The following is an 18484-nucleotide window of genomic DNA, read 5'->3' as shown; positions in this document are numbered from 1 at the left end:
CTCGCAATTCTGACTTTATATCTCGCAGTTCTGACTTTATATCTCACAATTGAGTTTGTATCTTGCAATTCTGACTTTATATCTCGCAGTTCTGACTTTATATCTCGCAATTCTGACTTTATATCTCACAATTGAGTTTGTATCTTGCAATTCTGACTTTATATCTCGCAATTCTGACTTTATATCTCGCAATTGAGTTTGTATCTCGCAATTCTGACTTTTTATCTCGCAATTCTGACTTTATATCTCACAATTGAGTTTGTATCTTGCAATTCTGACTTTATATCTCGCAATTCTGACTTTATATCTCACAATTGAGTTTGTATCTTGCAATTCTGACTTTATATCTCGCAATTCTGACTTTATATCTCGCAATTGAGTTTGTATCTCGCAATTCTGACTTTATATCTCGCAATTGAGTTTGTATCTCGCAATTCTGACTTTATATCTCACAATTCTGACTTTATATCTCACAATTCTGACTTTATATCTCGCAATTGAGTTTGTATCTCACAATTGAGTTTGTATCTTGCAATTCTGACTTTATATCTCGCAATTCTGACTTTATATCTCGCAATTGAGTTTGTATCTCGCAATTCTGACTTTTTATCTCGCAATTCTGACTTTATATCTCACAATTGAGTTTGTATCTTGCAATTCTGACTTTATATCTCGCAATTCTGACTTTATATCTCACAATTGAGTTTGTATCTTGCAATTCTGACTTTATATCTCGCAATTGAGTTTGTATCTCGCAATTCTGACTTTATATCTCGCAGTTCTGACTTTATATCTCGCAATTCTGACTTTATATCTCACAATTGAGTTTGTATCTTGCAATTCTGACTTTATATCTCGCAATTCTGACTTTATATCTCGCAATTGAGTTGTATCTCGCAATTCTGACTTTTTATCTCGCAATTCTGACTTTATATCTCACAATTGAGTTTGTATCTTGCAATTCTGACTTTATATCTCGCAATTCTGACTTTATATCTCACAATTGAGTTTGTATCTTGCAATTCTGACTTTATATCTCGCAGTTCTGACTTTATATCTTGCAATTCTGACTTTATATCTCGCAATTCTGACTTTATATCTCGCAATTGAGTTTGTATCTCGCAATTCTGACTTTATATCTCACAATTCTGACTTTATATCTCACAATTGAGTTTGTATCTTGCAATTCTGACTTTATATCTCGCAATTCTGACTTTTTATCTCGCAATTCTGACTTTATATCTCACAATTGAGTTTGTATCTTGCAATTCTGACTTTATATCTCGCAATTCTGACTTTATATCTCACAATTGAGTTTGTATCTTGCAATTCTGACTTTATATCTCGCAATTCTGACTTTATATCTCGCAATTGAGTTTGTATCTCGCAATTCTGACTTTATATCTCGCAATTGAGTTTGTATCTCGCAATTCTGACTTTATATCTCACAATTCTGACTTTATATCTCACAATTCTGACTTTATATCTCGCAATTGAGTTTGTATCTCACAATTGAGTTTGTATCTTGCAATTCTGACTTTATATCTCGCAATTCTGACTTTATATCTCGCAATTGAGTTTGTATCTCGCAATTCTGACTTTATATCTCGCAATTCTGACTTTATATCTCACAATTGAGTTTGTATCTTGCAATTCTGACTTTATATCTCGCAGTTCTGACTTTATATCTTGCAATTCTGACTTTATATCTCGCAATTCTGACTTTATATCTCGCAATTGAGTTTGTATCTCACAATTGAGTTTGTATCTTGCAATTCTGACTTTATATCTCGCAATTCTGACTTTATATCTCGCAATTGAGTTTGTATCTCGCAATTCTGACTTTATATCTCGCAATTCTGACTTTATATCTCACAATTGAGTTTGTATCTTGCAATTCTGACTTTATATCTCGCAGTTCTGACTTTATATCTCGCAATTCTGACTTTATATCTCGCAATTGAGTTTGTATCTCGCAATTCTGACTTTATATCTCACAATTCTGACTTTATATCTCACAATTCTGACTTTATATCTCGCAATTGAGTTTGTATCTCACAGTTCTGACTTTATATATCGCAAATCTGACTTTATATCTCGCAATTGAGAGTTTGTATCTCGCAGTTCTGACTTTATATCTCGAAAATCTGACTTTATAACTCACAATTGAGAGTTTGTATCTTGCAATTCTAACTTTATATCTCGCAATTGCGAGAAAAAAGTAGAATGGTGACATAAAAAGTCATAATTATCTTTTAAATTGTTTTATTCTGTGGCAGAAACAAGCTTCCATACATTTTAATGAACTAAATAATGTGTAAAAACTTTCTTCAGTTAAATTAGGGGTAAAAAATTGTATGAACAGTGGGGTTCAGAAGTGTGAGACCACAATGAAAATCTGTTTCAAAGTCTAATTCAACCCTAGAAATAAAGTTTTAGGTTTTTTAATTAAAGCAAACTTTATGACAAAATAAAAAAGAAATACTTGTAATTCTGTTCTATTTCAAGTTCACTAATCAAAAATAAGTTATTTTGCTACATTCAGCATCAGGTTTTACTTACTTTTTTTTTGCAGTTCATGCAGCTTGAGAATGCATATATACCACTATTCAAAGGTTTTGTCAAAAATATTTAAAGTTTTTGAAAGAAGTCTCTTATGCTCACCAAGACTGCATTAATTTGATCACAAAAACAGTAATATTGTGAAATCTTATTAGAATTAAAATGTTCTGTTTTTATATATATAATAAAATGTAATTTATTCTTGTGGTTCAAAGCTGAATTTCAGCATCGTTACTCCTGTCTTCAGTGTCACATGATCCTTCAGAAATCATTCTAATATGCTGATGCTGCTCAAGAAATATTTCTTCTTATTATCATTGTTGAAAACTGTAATACATTATTTTCAGTATTCCTTGATTAATATAAATGAAAAAGTTTGTCACTTTTGATCAATTTAATGTATCCTGGCTGGATTTTGCAAGAAATTAATGAACATTTTTGTAAAGAAAAAAAAATGTATATATTTAAAAAAAAAGGCAAAATAGAAGTATTTTCTGAGTGGTTTTAGATTATTGTATTTTTTTTCCTGTACACATTGTTCATTATGTGTTAGATTTATATATAAAGTAGTTAGAAATCTTTGACCTCCATCTTTCAATGTTTTCTTCTGATTGCACCATTAAATGTTTCGCCTGTTCGTTCAGTCCAAACTGACGGTAAGGAACTGCGTGCATTTTCCCTGCAGTTTTGATCTTCTGAAATAGGACAATTACTGCGGGATGCTGGATCTGAATAGCGAAGCATTTGATATGGTATTAGTTCAAGCCTGTGGTTTAATGTGCGGGATTATCGGCCATTGAGCAGTTTATTCCGCACTTGATCTCCCCTGCGTGTCTAGAGAGGGGGAGCGCAAGAGATAGATGGGAAACAGCAGCGCGCATCTTCCTCAGGATAATGAAACGTGTAAAGAGAAACAGATATTCCGTTGCTGCATCTCAAAAGTGGTTTGTAAAAACATGAAAATATGCAGATGATCGCAGTAAATGTCAGTGCAGTGGTGAATTATGATCGTGTGCTCATACTTCCAGACTGCATTGCTTAGTCTGTTCGTGTGGCAACGTGAGGTCAGAGTACAGTATATTCTCATTAGTATGTGTAAGCGTGTGGACGCGGGTTGTGATGTTAGCACGAGTGTGTGAGCTTGGCGGCGGTGTAGCCTGCTGCATTTTGATTAGTAGTTCTTGCATGTGTCCGCTTCTGAAAGCCTGTTTGTTGTACAGGAGGATTAGGGGCCTGTTGTGCTGTGATAAAACATTGTTAGCTCAAAAACACACATGAAATGGTGAGCGAGACAGTCTCTGTAGGAAAAAAAAGAGAAAACGGTCCTCCCTCCATTTCCTCTATAGGTCACAGTGTGCGAATGGTCAACGGACCCCAACAGAACAGAGTTCTTAGACCTGTGACGTGTCAAAAACCAGCACACAGCCAGTCCAAAAGTCTGAGAAGCCAGTGAAAATGCTTGCATTTTTCATTATTTACATAAAATCTGCATGACTTGATTCAGTGGAACAAAAATGTGCATTTCTGTACATGTTCCTGCTACTCTTTTCAATACAATGAAAATTAATGCACCATAAAAGTATCATAAAAGTGGTTCACACAAGTCTAGAATTTGTCTTTTGAGTCACTAAAAATCACACGATTCAGACGATCTGAAAGATTTGTTCACTAATTGGACTTATTTGATTCATTTGAGTTAGGTCTTTTCAATAAATCAGTTGATCCAGTTTGCAAAACTGATCTGAATGATTTGTTCGCTAATTGGACTGCTTTGATTCTTTTGAGTCAGATCATTTTCATGATTCAGTTGATACAGTTCACAAAATCGGTCTGAATGATTTGTTCACTAATTGGACTTATTTGATTCTTTTGAGTCAAATCTATATAATGAATCAGTTGGTCCAGTTTGCAAAACTGTTCTGAATGATTTTCTCACCAATTGAACTGCTTTGATTCTTTTGAGTCAGATCTTTTCAATGTGCCAATTGATGCAGTTCACTAAATCAGTCCGAATGATTTGTTTACTAATTTAACTGATTTGGTTGTTTTGAGTAGATGTTTTCAGTGAGTCAGTTGATCCAGCTCACAAAACCAGTCTAAATTATTTGTTCATGATTTGTTAGACTTCATTTGAGTCATATAATTTTCATGCTTCAGTTGATCCAGTTCACAAAAAATGTTATGGATTTGTTTAATAATTAACCTCATTTGATTCTTCTGAGTCAGATCTTTTGAATCGATTGATCCAGTTCACAGAATTGATCTAAATGATTTGTGCACAAATTTGAGGTAGTCCTTTTCAATGAATCACACTGTTCACAAAACAACAGTCTGAATGATTTGTTTACTAATCAGACTGATTAGGTTCTTTTGAGTCAGATCTTTTAAATAAATCATTTGATCCAGTTCACAAATTCGATCTAAAGTATTCATACACGAATGTCTTATGGACCACATTTTTGACACTTTTATGATAATTTTCAGTCATTTTTGGAGCTTGAACGCCTAGTCTCCATTCGTTTATTGTAATTGCATGGAAAAGATTGACTATAATAATCTATATTATTACGTTTTTCTCTTTTCAATTTTGTTCAAAATTCTAAAACTTTGTTTATTTGCAGGTTAAAATAAAATAAAATAAAATAAAATAAAATAAGAAAGAAATTAAATCCCAGATTTTGAATGTGTTCTCAGACATTTGGACCTCACTGTAAGTTGAAACAGAAACCCATATAACGTGTCCATCCCGGGCAGGTTTTATCCCGTCTTCGGCTGGCTGGTGGCAGTCATGCATATTAACACTACGGTTTGTGTGGAGGAATGAATTTACGTCTTATGTCCATCGGCACTCATCTTTGGGAATCCAATTTGCATTGAGATGCATGCTGGGAAGGAGCGAATGGGAAAGGGAGCGTGTGTATGCGTGCGTGTCTTATCTCCCGTCGCTGTGTGCGGCACCTGTTTCAGCATGCCAGACCTCTGTCTTTGGGTAATTTTCATGGTTTCTAGTTGCTTAATATTAAACGTCTTGTTCCACCCTCGCCTGATAATCCAAAGCGCCGGCAGCCAAATGTTCCCTGGTCACGGCTTCATTAAATATAGACTTACAGATTGGCCTCGAGCTCACGGGATGGTTGTCTGAATTCCCAACAGAGTCTTCACTGGAGGGCCGCCACACTTTCATTAAAGAAGATGTAACGTCTTCATCTTTAACCACAAGTCATGTATGAAAATGTCACTCATATGTCTGAATCGCAGAACCAGACACTTGAATGTTACTGAAGAAAATATCTGCTAGCAGAACCTCATCTTGTTATCAGTGACGCACTGAAATAAAAAATGTGTTGTGGCTTTTAGTCCATGTATGTATTTTAGCTTTGAGGTCATCTGTATGCTAGTGAACCTTCAACATTCATGGAACATTATCATTGCACAAAAGGTTCTTTATAGTGAAAAAAGCTCAAATGTTCTTCACACAAACTTAAAAATAAAGGTTTCAAAAGGGTGTTTTCACAGTGATGCCATAGAAGAACCATTTTTGGTTCCCTATACAACCTTTCAGTCAACAGTTAAAAGTTCAGTTTTTTTTTTTACTTTGAAGAACATTTTTACCATCTAAAGAACCTTTTTGTGCAATGGAAAGGTTCCATGGATGTCAAATGTTCTTCATAGAACCATCAATGTCAATAAAGAACCTTTATTTTTAAAGATTTTCTTTTAAAAACAGTTCAATGAAAGGTTCTTTGGGGAACCCAAATCATCATTGTTCTCTTGCATTACGATATAACTTTTTTTCCTCTCTTTTATTGTCTGCCTGGTGAAAATTGGAAGTCTGTTCATACTTCATACTACTGCATGATTTGAGGTGTCACTCATGTCCGCAGCACAAGCTACATGCCCATGTTTAATATTTAAGGTTGGAAGTTTGAAATCCCTAAGCGTATGTATAGGAAATAGTAATGATGATTTAATTACTTGGAAGCATGACAAATAAATAAACCTGTATAAATATTAATTAAAATGCATTAAAAATGCGTAATGAGTAATACAAAAACAAACCACACATTTGGAGCCTGACTTCTAAATCAAATTTATGTTAATTAGATCATATTTTCATTGAAAGTTTCTTGTCTCCGTGGCTTGAAAACTGCTCAAATGTTGTAAAATGAAGTTTGCCTGCCATTATTGTAATTGTTCTGTAAAGGCGTAGGTTCTAATTAGGATATGCAAATCGTCCTCTCACACTGTTAAATTATGATGGATGGTTTATCAGAGTTCAAAGGATTAAGCTGTCACTCCCTTTTGTTTGTTCTGTTGAGTTTATCGGTTCAATTTTCACAGCAAGTGAAGACGATGAAACACGAAATGTAATTTCTTAACCCCTTAGCCTCTTAGCACTGCGGTCTTAGACACATTGGATTAAAACGAGTCCCTCTTTGTCTTTAATTAATGATGCTTGCTAAGGATTAGAACAGACCTCTAACCTTCAGTATTAAACGTCAGCGCGGATCTCGTCCCACACCGTTTGTGCTCCAGATATGAATGATACCTCAAATCATGCGGCTTGTTGAGGAGTTGTGCTATTACAAAGAGGGTCCTGAGCCATATCCTAAGACCAAAAAATCATAAACTTTAGTGAGCACTCTCAGAAAGAGAGCTCTTTTTTACTGTCATAACGTGTTTTCATCACAAATTTATTTCAACATATTAAATAATTATTACTAACATGTAAAGTAAATATAACGAATATATAAGCTAATATAGTGCATATATTTAGTGAAATGCTCCCCTCTAGAGTTCATTTCTCTAATGAACTAGCATGCTGTTGACACTAAATGACTTGCCTGAGGTAAATGTAATGGTACGTGAGATATTCTCAAGCTGTTTTATTGATGTCTTTCTCCAGTTGAAACGCTGGTTGAGAGATTACACGCATATCTAGATCGTCTGTTCTTCTTCTGCACCTTTTTCTGTTGTGTCAGTTAGCAAACGGTGTTGCATTACCGCGTATGCCCCAACTTCTGGATTAGAGTGTGAATCGCCTGTGACTGACTGTATTCGTCATCTAACTGCGTGAACCGAACCATGTACAGAAAACGAACCATACATTTACCATTACACCCCTATTAGAAACGCTTTGAACAACTTTGAACATAAGTGGAGAAAGGCATATAGTTCATCATAACATTGTAATATACATTATATACATAATTCACTCGCTATATTGCTAAATGTACAGATTTTTCATATCAACAGAAAAATTTACCAGGATAACCTTCTCTTGAAATCCCCCTGCTTCACACTTCGCACTTGCTAAAGTCCGCCCCACTTATTGACGGAAGTGGTAACAACACATTTGTGACGTAGAGAACATGCAGTTATGCCAAGTCCACGGTTTTCCCACCGCTACTTTAAAACTGTTGCCACGGGTTGTTTTACATGTCCGCGGGTTGAAGTGCCCCCAAATGACATGATATTAGCCCCTGGAAAAGGAACTTTACCAGAGGAACCCCACCAAAAACGTAGATATTACCCCCTGGAATGCATTTTTTTTACCGGGGACCCCCCTGAAACTATTTTTGAGTAGCAATTGGGTGGGATTTGTTGCTAAAACCTGGCAACCCTGAGAACAAGGGCGATTTCATTTCATGCACATGGTTTGTCTTAAAAGCATATTAAAAGCACCACATAGGCATATAAACAACATGAAAACTTGATTTTCACCACAGTTGGTCTTTAAGAAATGTTCTATGAAAGGTTCTTTGTGGAACCAAAAATGGTTCTTCTATGGCATCGCTGTGAAAACTCTCTTTTGGAACATTTATTTTTAAGAGTGTAGCAACTCCATAGCAATGCCCTTGCGACCACCCAAAGCATAGTGTTTGTGGATTTTTAAACAGGCAAAATGTAAATATAAGCTCAGTGTATAATTTACACATGGGTTTGAAATATAATACAACAGATTTCTTGGCTCTAAATCCAGAAGGTATGTCTAAACTGGTGAGATCCTCAATTCATTGGCTTGGTGGAAGCTCATATCGAGGGCCAAAGCCATTAGCCAATAGCGGTTCACACGATGGCACGATCCTCACGACTCTGCCAGCTTCATTAGCCGGGCTTCTAATTTACCTCGTGGACTGATTACTGTCTGGCCAGGATGACCTGTACTCTATATATCCAATCAGTGATGGATATTATAGCAGTTTGGCAGGGAATCCTTTGAGACTCTAATGCCAAGAGATGAATTTTGAACTACAGCTTAATGTAGTACAGAGAACATCTATCATGGCTTGTGGGCATGCTGGCACTTTTGAGAAAAGACAAGCCTCTGCTACATGTATAAAATGTAGTCCGGGAAAGTGTGAGAAAGGGAAGATATTAGTGCGAACTGATGGATGAATGACTTTATTTTGTAATGTAAAAACCCCTTTTTTTGTGGTTCAAGTAGACTTCATTTTCCCTACTGCACGGCACAATTTCAAACGTGTATGATTAAATATGAATTTAGCTCCACTTCAAAGCCCCCTGGGAGAGGGAAGGAGAAATAACACTATTGAATTTGTGTCATGAATTTCTGTAGAATATGGTCATAATTGTCTTCTTTATGTTGTACTACACATAAATTATAGCCGCGGAGGATATTTTATAGCAGCAGAGTCTGTTGGGATAGTCGGAGCGAGGCATGTTTGTAGGTCTGCCCCTACAGTGTAGGTCTGTTCCCCTAGTACGCTAATTATTAGCCGCTAATGGAGGTGTCCTGAGGTTATGTACCCATGATGGAGTCATTGTGGCCATTAAATCTGAATGGTAACTGCTTAAATCCAAACATTTTCCCTTTTTTTATTCATGCAGGATTTGGTCACCAATGTGTCTCCACGTATAGCGCGTGGAACCACTTCCGGCCCGCTGTTTGGTCCTGGGCAGGGCTCCTTCCTCAACATTGAGCTGATCAGTGAAAAGACGGCTGCCTACTGGTGCCAGAGCGTCACGGAACTCAAATCTGACTTTCCTGACAATGTAAGTTGACACAAGCACCGGTCACATGACTTGAACATCTTGAATTGACCGAATTTTAGGATATATGTTGCTTTGAACGTGTTTAAAGTGGTGGAATAACACTTCTGCTTAAGGCGCAATGCGCGTCTGTATCTGTGGTCACTGAACGCAGAATATTGCATGAGGATGACTGACCTCTTTGTGTCCATATTCGATGTTTGATGTGCAATGTTTTCTCTAAGCTGTGCAGTTGTGCAGTTTTGATGTTGCTCCCGTGTAGACCAAAAGAAAATCCACACAGAAGACAGAAATGTGTTTGAGCTTGAGAGCTTTTGAATCAGGCCTACATCAACGGGTAGCATTTCAACTAGAGTCCATCTGCATGTCCACTGATTTTCAGCATAGAACTGAAGCTTTGAGAAAAAAAGAAAACTCCTTTATTTATTTATTATTATTTTTTTTAAATAAATAATCTTAGAAATGTAATGTAATAACTGTTGTATATATGTTAGTTTCATACATATTTAAAAAAACAAAAAACAAAACAAAACAAAAACGTAATACTATTTTCAACAATAATTTGGACCATCGAGTAAAGCAATAAGAGTAATAAGCATACTTATCAGGAAAATATTTTACTTTTTTTTTTTAAATAACATCAATATGCTTATATCAGTAAAAATATTTTGAAATTTGCATATAGAATTGACATATATACAAACCCGATTCCAAAAAAGTTGGGACACTGTACAAATTGTGAATAAAAACAGAATGCAATGATGTGGAAGTTTCAAATTTCAATATTTTATTCAGAATACAACATAGATGACATATCAAATGTTTAACCTGAGAAAATGTGTCATTTTAAGGGAAAAATAAGTTGATTTGGCATCAACACATTTCAAAAAAGTTGGGACAAGGCCATGTTTACCACTGTGTGGCATCCCCTCTTCTTTTTATAACAGTCTGCAAACGTCTGGGGACTGAGGAGACAAGTTGCTCAAGTTTAGGAATAGGAATGTTGTCCCATTCTTGTCTAATACAGGCTTCTAGTTGCTCAACTGTCTTAGGTCTTCTTTGTCGCATCTTCCTCTTTATGATGCGCCAAATGTTTTCTATGGGTGAAAGATCTGGACTGCAGGCTGGCCATTTCAGTACCCGGATCCTTCTTCTACGCAGCCATGATGTTGTAATTGATGCAGTATGTGGTCCGCCATTGTCATGTTGGAAAATGCAAGGTCTTCCCTGAAAGAGACGACATCTGGATGGGAGCATATGTTGTTCTAGAACTTGGATATACCTTTCAGCATTGATGGTGCCTTTCCAGATGTGTAAGCTGCCCATGCCACACGCACTCATGCAACCCCATACCATCAGAGATGCAGGCTTCTGAACTGAGCGCTGATAACAACTTGGGTTGTCCTTGACCTCTTTAGTCAGGATGACATGGAGTCCCAGTTTTCCAAAAAGAACTTCAAATTTTGATTCGTCTGACCACAGAACAGTTTTCCACTTTGCCACAGTCTATTTTAAATGAGCCTAGGCCCAGAGAAAACGCCTGCGCTTCTGGATCATGTTTAGATATGGCTTCTTTTTTTGACCTATAGAGTTTTAGCCGGCAACGGCGAATGGCACGGTGGATTGTGTTCACGACAATGTTTTCTGGAAATATTCCTGAGCCCATGTTGTGATTTCTATTACAGTAGCATTCCCGTATGTGATGCAGTGCCGTCTAAGGGCCCGAAGATCACTGGCATCCAGTATGGTTTTCCGGCCTTGACCCTTATGCACAGAGATTGTTCCAGATTCTCTGAATCTTTGGATGATATTATGCACTGTAGATGATGATAACTTCAAACTCTTTGCAATTTTTCTCTGAGAAACTCCTTTCTGATATTGCTCCACTATTTTTCGCCACAGCATTGGGGGAATTGGTGATCCTCTGCCCATCTTGACTTCTGAGAGACACTGCCACTCTGAGAGGCTCTTTTTATACCCAATCATGTTGCCGATTGACCAAATAATTTGCAAATTGGTCCTCCAGCTGTTCCTTATATGTACATTTAACTTTTCCAGCCTCTTATTGCTACCTGTCCCAACTTTTTTGGAATGTGTAGCTCTCATGAAATCCAAAATGAACCAATATTTGGCATGACATTTCAAAATGTCTCACTTTCAACATTTGATATGTTATCTATATTCTATTGTGAATAAAATATAAGTTTATGAGATTTGTAAATTATTGCATTCCTTTTTTATTCACAATTTGTACAGTGTCCCAACTTTTTTGGAATCGGGTTTGTATAAATTGCAAATCTGAGGACTAAACAACTGTATTCTCACCTAAAAAACGCCATTAAAACTACATTACGTTACAAAATAGCAGTAGTATCTATAATAATATGGTAGGTTTGCAATATATGAACATAATATATAGACTTATATTATAAACATAACATATAGTTACTATAAGCTCTACCAGTGTGGTGTGATAAATAGTGTGTGATAATTTTCTAGCATGAGTTTGTAGATACGTTTTGTAGTATGTCTTGTGAACTGTGAACTTCACAGGTCTCGCACATGGGATTTCTGCTCATGTGTCTGAAGGGTCCATCTTGTAGCAAAATATGTTATAAGACCACCTATAACAAAAATTAGAAGGAACATTATATTGACAATATAGAAGACTGAGATTCACAGCGGGGCTACACGTCAAAAATAGAATCCACGTGTCCGTCAAAATGTCATGTCCTGTGACACTGTTGACAGTCCCAGCTAGTTAGAGATGTGATTTTTATGGAGCCGTGGCTAGTTGGACAAGGTGTAAGAATATAAGTATATTCCGCATGAATAGTAGAGCAGCTGCTGTTTTATTTCTACATTAATGAACATAAAGATGCACATGATATGAACATGTTGAGAAGAGAAAATAGTTATTTCTAATCTCTTCCTCACAGTGTATGGGAGGAGGTCTCCATCTTTGGTGAAATCCACATGGGACTCTCTGTGGTAGCTAGTTATTTTCAATTTTTCCTCAGTGGTTTGGCTTTCAAGTCATAAAATTTGAATATGATTTCAATATTCATTTCTCATTGTTCCATTTATTATTCATAGTAATGTGATCCTCATGTTTGTTAATGAAATCCAAATATTTATGATGTGAGCTAGCTCCATCCATAAGTACATTTTTTTTTTTTTATTCTGCCATCGTATCGGTACAGCAGGAGCGGCATATGCTTGCTGAAATTACAAAATGACAACTCATTTGTTCACTTCTAAGATTCTTGTATCTGGGTTTCTTTTTGTGCTCAAGAAATATCAAAGGATTAATTGATTTCTGCAGGACATTCTAACGGCAATCATGGGCAGCACTAATGGAAGTGAAGCCCAGCATTCACTGGGGCGGCTTTTGTACTGAGGATGAAAGCAGCTGAGATGTATCGCTTCTTTCTGAAACAAGGTGAAGAGAGAATAGAGAAAGAGAAGCTCCTTTTAAAGGCCCCGACTGAGCTGAGATATTCTTTCCCATTGTAGACACCACAGGAAATGGCTTGACAAGTGTATTTCCTGTTAAAACAGGAAGCTGAGCCATAAGTGTAGGATAGATAGATAGATTTTTAAAAAAAAAATTTTTTTCATTACTTTTCAGAACTATATATATATATATATATATATATATATATATATATATATATATATATATATATATAGTTTTTTTAATACATTTATTTCATTAAAAGTTAATTTCAATAGCTTTTAAGAGTAATCTAGCATATAGATTAGCAATTTTTTTTTTTTTTTTTTTTTTTTTTTTTTTTTTTTTTTTTTATCAATTTAGCTAGCATGTTCACATTAGTAGCAATACCAATGACACAAAATTAGGTTCACCATGCAGAGACTGAAGAAATAACTACTGTAGAGATACTTTTTCATGAGGGCAATATCAAAACATTGTCAGTGTAAGATCAGCATAAAAACCTGGCATGTGCAATATTTTAATGAAGTCTTCTTGTCACAACACAACTGACACAAAAATGTGATCAGATTTCAAACCACATATAACAGTTTTTTGAATCAGGCTGGTGTGGTATTTTTTTTTTTTTATGTTACTACAAAAACATGAAATAGATTTAAAGGGATAGTTCACCCAAAAAAGTTCTCCCATGTTCACCAAAAAAAGTTCTCATTTAGGGTTAAACATTGATCAACATAAACAGAAGCTCAACCTCATGAGAACAAACCTCTTGTCTGCATAATACACGAGAATGAACATTGGTTCCCACACGCATCAACATACTTGAGCTTCTGTTTACCACAACTGATGTGTGCGTTGATGAATGTTTATATGTGAATAAAAGCCTAAATTCAATCTGTTCATCATATAAAGTTATTGTGTCTCTTCAGAAAAATTGGACTAAACCGTTCAATTCATATTCATGCCTAAAAACTGAAGCTTATTTTTATGTGTTTGTGCACCTACTGTATAAGTACCTATTGTCACGTTAACAAATGCTTTATATGCCTCTGAGCGTGTTGCTAGTGCAATTATAGTTTCTGCTATTGAATTTGTCAGCGTGAGAGGGAGAGGTCAAGACGGCGAACTTTCAGATTGCTTCGTTCTCATGCATTCGTAACCAACAATCCCTCACACATACACCCACTGTGCTAAACGCTCTTTTCCATTCCCGAAAAAAGAAACCTCATCAGGATGCTGCAATGGCCAGCGTAGCTCAGAACTGGATAAATTGTGGTTTGCCGTTATCAGCGCTTCCATTTTTTCCCATTATTAGGAAATGGTCACAGCACTGCGTTAGAGAATCGGCGGGAATCATCGCTCCACATGTTCTCATATGGCCTCCAGGTGACTCATCTCCATGGAGACACATTGTTAGTGTGTAAGGTGGGTTCGGAGGCGCTCGCCCGGAGGGAGGTTATTGAGCTTATAACCAGGTAATCCCTGATCTTCCTCAAACCCCGCAGCCTCGGCACCGGTTAATGTGACGTTCCGGCAGGGGGGCTCAGGCTGGATTGGTGTTAATAAACTTAAAACTAGATCCCTCTCCGGCTTCTCAAGGGCCGTTCTGCAATAACATGACGTTAAAGCAAGCAAAGGTCAAGCCCAAATCAAAACAGAATACTCGCGTTGCGTATAATACCCGAAATGAAGCCTGCAGCGTTGATCTCTTCGTCTTCTTTAGGAACCCCCGCTGTTGCTCTCCGATGGCCTGAGGTTTATGGTAATATTACCAAACACTATTTCAGGGTGTATCAAATATCACTTATATGTCAGTGTTGTACTGTAAATCTTGGCGGTAAATGTCAGAGTGCTTAACTTTATTTGCCCCCTAAAACTTGGCAATATTTTCTGCTCTTGTGTAGGTGGGCTAAGCTTAGCGCCTAACTGCCTGCTGCTTTTGGGAAAGCGTAATGCCCGAGAGATTTATATCTAGCGGAAATTTGTCCCGGGGGGACAGCACAGCCTCCAAGTTTAATATCCTCCCATGAAATCAGTTTTCTCTGAGTCTCCCCGGACTCCTGTTCTCCTGTTGTTAGCACCAATCTTCTCCGTCCCCCGTGCCGCCCACCTCCACCTCATCAGCGGCGAGTGTAAGCCACGGACATCTGATGAGACAACAGTTTAGATGTAATCACATTGTTGGACCAAGGAACACAAGATAGACTGGTCTTCATTGCAGTTTTCTTTTTGCAGAGTCCACATCTCTGCAGCTATTAGGCACATAATGGAGTGTGGCCACATATGCGGTTAACACGGTTAGATTTTTCCTAGAAAAAAATCAAGATGAGGGACACGGAGTGCTGAAATGTTGACCTGGTAGCTACTCTTTCCACTAGCAAGTGTAGGCAGAAAGTCCATCTCGGGAGAATTGAAACTGTGGTACGCTCAGTGCCGTTTCAAAAGCTTTTTATGTTCGTGATTACTGAAAACAGGAGTTGTTTTTGAGAAGCAGACCTTTCGCAACCTGTTTTATGACTGGCTTATTGTGTGTCCGAAGGAAAAAAAACAACAAACAGCACAGGCTAATCCAGCAAATGCTCTTATCTAACACCCTGCTCTGGGGCTTGATACTGTTTTAATAATGGCAGCGCAACAGTGGATTTGTCCTGGTCTTGTGAATTATAAATATTGATTTTATGACTTTGAGGGTTGAGAAGAAGAAGGCAGCTGCTTTTTAAAGACAAGATAATGGCCTTCAGATCCATTTTATAATGTGACAAAATGGTACTTTGATGGGGAAACCATTTATACACAATGAAACGGGCTTCTGTTTAAGGCCACAAGGTGAGACAAAGAAACCCTGTTCTTGAATTCTGTCCATGCTGAAATCTCTCTCTGATTCTCTATCTATCTTCTCTCCCCCATAGATTGTCATATCCAGCATAATGTGCAGCTACAACAAAGCTGATTGGACCGTGCTTGCCAAAATGGCAGAGGTGAGTCTTTGTTATGCTAATTTGTGAACACACACAGTTGTGAAATAATAACCTCTTCCCTTAGGGATAATTTGGCTCTTTTGATAACACTGCATGTGTACCCACGCCATCACATACTGTCCTGTACCAAACTGCAAAACCAACATTTACTGTTATCCAAAAAAAAAAGCCCTTTATTGAATCGCTGGCAGCTAATCCTGGATCTAAAGTAGGCTACATTTACGGGAAATGCTCTTCGGAAGCAACTAATCTGATGTTGCCAAGAAGCTGAGAGGGATGAGACAGAGGATGCCAAGGAGTGAGCCTCTGATGGTTGGATGAGACAGGAAGAGAGATGGAGAGGGGGAAGGAAGGATGGAAGAGAGAAAATTAGAAGACTTCCCAGACCAGACATCATCAGGCCAGTCCATCTGTGAGAATGGAGTTGTCCAGATCCCAGGATGTTGCAGTCAAACTAAAGAGCATCATCCCCAAAGTTTTTTTAACTGCAGATGGCCACAACCCCCTGACTGCAATCGCCATCTAAACAATATCAACCCCAAAAGTGAGATCAGTTGCAAACAGTTTCAACTCCAAAAAGGCATCATCCTCAATTGGCATCAACTCCTAAACCGCATCAATGCCAAATTGCTGTCAACTGTAAACAGCCTCAAATCCAAGATGCCATTGACCTCAACTGATATCATCCTCGAAACATCATCAATCCCAAAATACTATCAACTGCAGATGGCCTGAACCCCAAAAAGACATCAACCACAAAATGTGATCAGCTGCAGATGGCCTCAACCCTAAAAGGCATCAGCTTGAATTGGCATCAACCCCACAATGCCATCAACTGTAAATGGCCACAACTCCAAAAAGACTTAAACCCCAAAATGTTTTAAATTTCAAACAACATCAACCCCCACCTGCAAACAGCCCCAACTCCATGAAAGCATTAAACTCAGTTGTCATAAACGCCAACAAAACGGCATCAAGCCCAAAACAAGCTTCAACTCCAAAAATAAATCAACTTCAATTGGCATCAACCCCAAAAGGTTCAGCTCCAAGAAGGTATCAACCTCATTAACCTTGAACTATTATCAACTACAAATGCCCTCAACCTCAAAGCGGCATCATCCTCAAAAGGTATCAATGACATCAACCCCAAAAAGTCATAAACATTAAAATACTGTCAACTCCAAATGGCCTCAGTCCCAAAACAAATGGAACTCAATTGCCATTAAAGGGATAGTTCACCCAAAAATTAAAATTTGATGTTTATCTGCTTACCCCCATGGCATCCAAGATGTAGGTGACTCTGTTTCTTCAGTAGAACACAAATGATGATTTTTAACTCCAACCGTTGCGGTCTGTCAGTCGTATAATGAATGTCAGTGGGAACTTCGTCTATAAGAGTAAAAAAAAACATGCACAGACAAATCCAAATTAAGCCCTGCGGCTCGTGACGACACACTGATGTCCTAAGACACGAAACGATTGGTTTGTGCGAGAAACCGAACAGTATTTATATCATTTTTTTTAAACTCTAAAACACCACCATGTCCAACTTGCCCTCCACATCCGGTTGGTGAGGTCAGAAAACACATTCTGATGAGGGAAGTGATGTCTCGCGCTTTGCTTCAATGAGTGCGAGACATCACTTCTATTGTCAGAGCGCGTTCAGACCTCACTAACCAGATGTGCAGGGAAGTTGGACATAGTGGTGTTTTAGAGGTAAAAAATGATATAAATACTGTTCGGTTTCTCGCACAAACCGATCGTTTCGTGTCTTAGGACATCAGTGTGTCGTCACGAGCCGCAGGGTTTAATTTGGATTTGTCTGTGCATGTTTTTTTGACTCTTATAGATGGGATTCCCATTGCCATGCATTATATGACTGACAGACCGCAACGGTTGGAGTTAAAAATCATCATTTGTGTTCTACTGAAGAAACAAAGTCACCAACATCTTGGATGCGCTGGGGGTAAGCAGATAAACATCAAATTTTCATTTTTGGGTGAACTACCCCTTTAACCTCAAACAGCATCAGCTCCAAAATGGTGTCAAAGGCAAAATTAATTCAACTCTAAACGTATTAATGCCATTATATCATACAAAGGGTTGTTCACCATTCTGAATTGAATTGAAAATCAATCCCAATTCAGCTCCTGAATTTGAATTGAGGTTGCAAACACAATGCAGAATTTCAATTCAAATTCTAATGCAAGAAAGTAGAACTGGAACTGTAATTAAAAACAATTTTTACCATAAAAATATCATGGCAAACTTTGAATATTGGCTTAACAACACCTTGAAGTTTATAGGCCTAATAGATAGTTTTATGTTTCATCATAACTTTTGTGGATCTGGGTGGAAGAACACTTCATTTTCCAGAATGCATTGCTTGTGTTAAATTTGTTTGAATTGCAGTTCTGTAAATTCCTTTTCCTGTCATTTTAATTCAACTCCCTATGGTGCGTGGCTAATTCAA

At 37.4% G+C, this 18484-nt stretch overlaps 1 protein-coding gene across 1 annotated transcript in view; it reads left to right on the top strand.

Moving 5' to 3' along the window:
* dpyda.1 (dihydropyrimidine dehydrogenase a, tandem duplicate 1) overlaps positions 1–18484 on the top strand; it is a 236397-nt gene that overhangs the window by 131134 nt on the left and 86779 nt on the right. Inside the window, 2 exon segments of the mRNA XM_048175396.1 lie at positions 9415–9579; positions 15943–16011. Of these exon segments, the coding sequence (XP_048031353.1) occupies positions 9415–9579; positions 15943–16011 (234 nt within the window).

The sequence above is a fragment of the Megalobrama amblycephala genome, linkage group LG22 (genome assembly GCF_018812025.1).
Source record: "Megalobrama amblycephala isolate DHTTF-2021 linkage group LG22, ASM1881202v1, whole genome shotgun sequence".
NCBI lineage: Eukaryota > Metazoa > Chordata > Actinopteri > Cypriniformes > Xenocyprididae > Megalobrama > Megalobrama amblycephala.
This window is presented reverse-complemented; position numbering and strand designations above follow the sequence as displayed.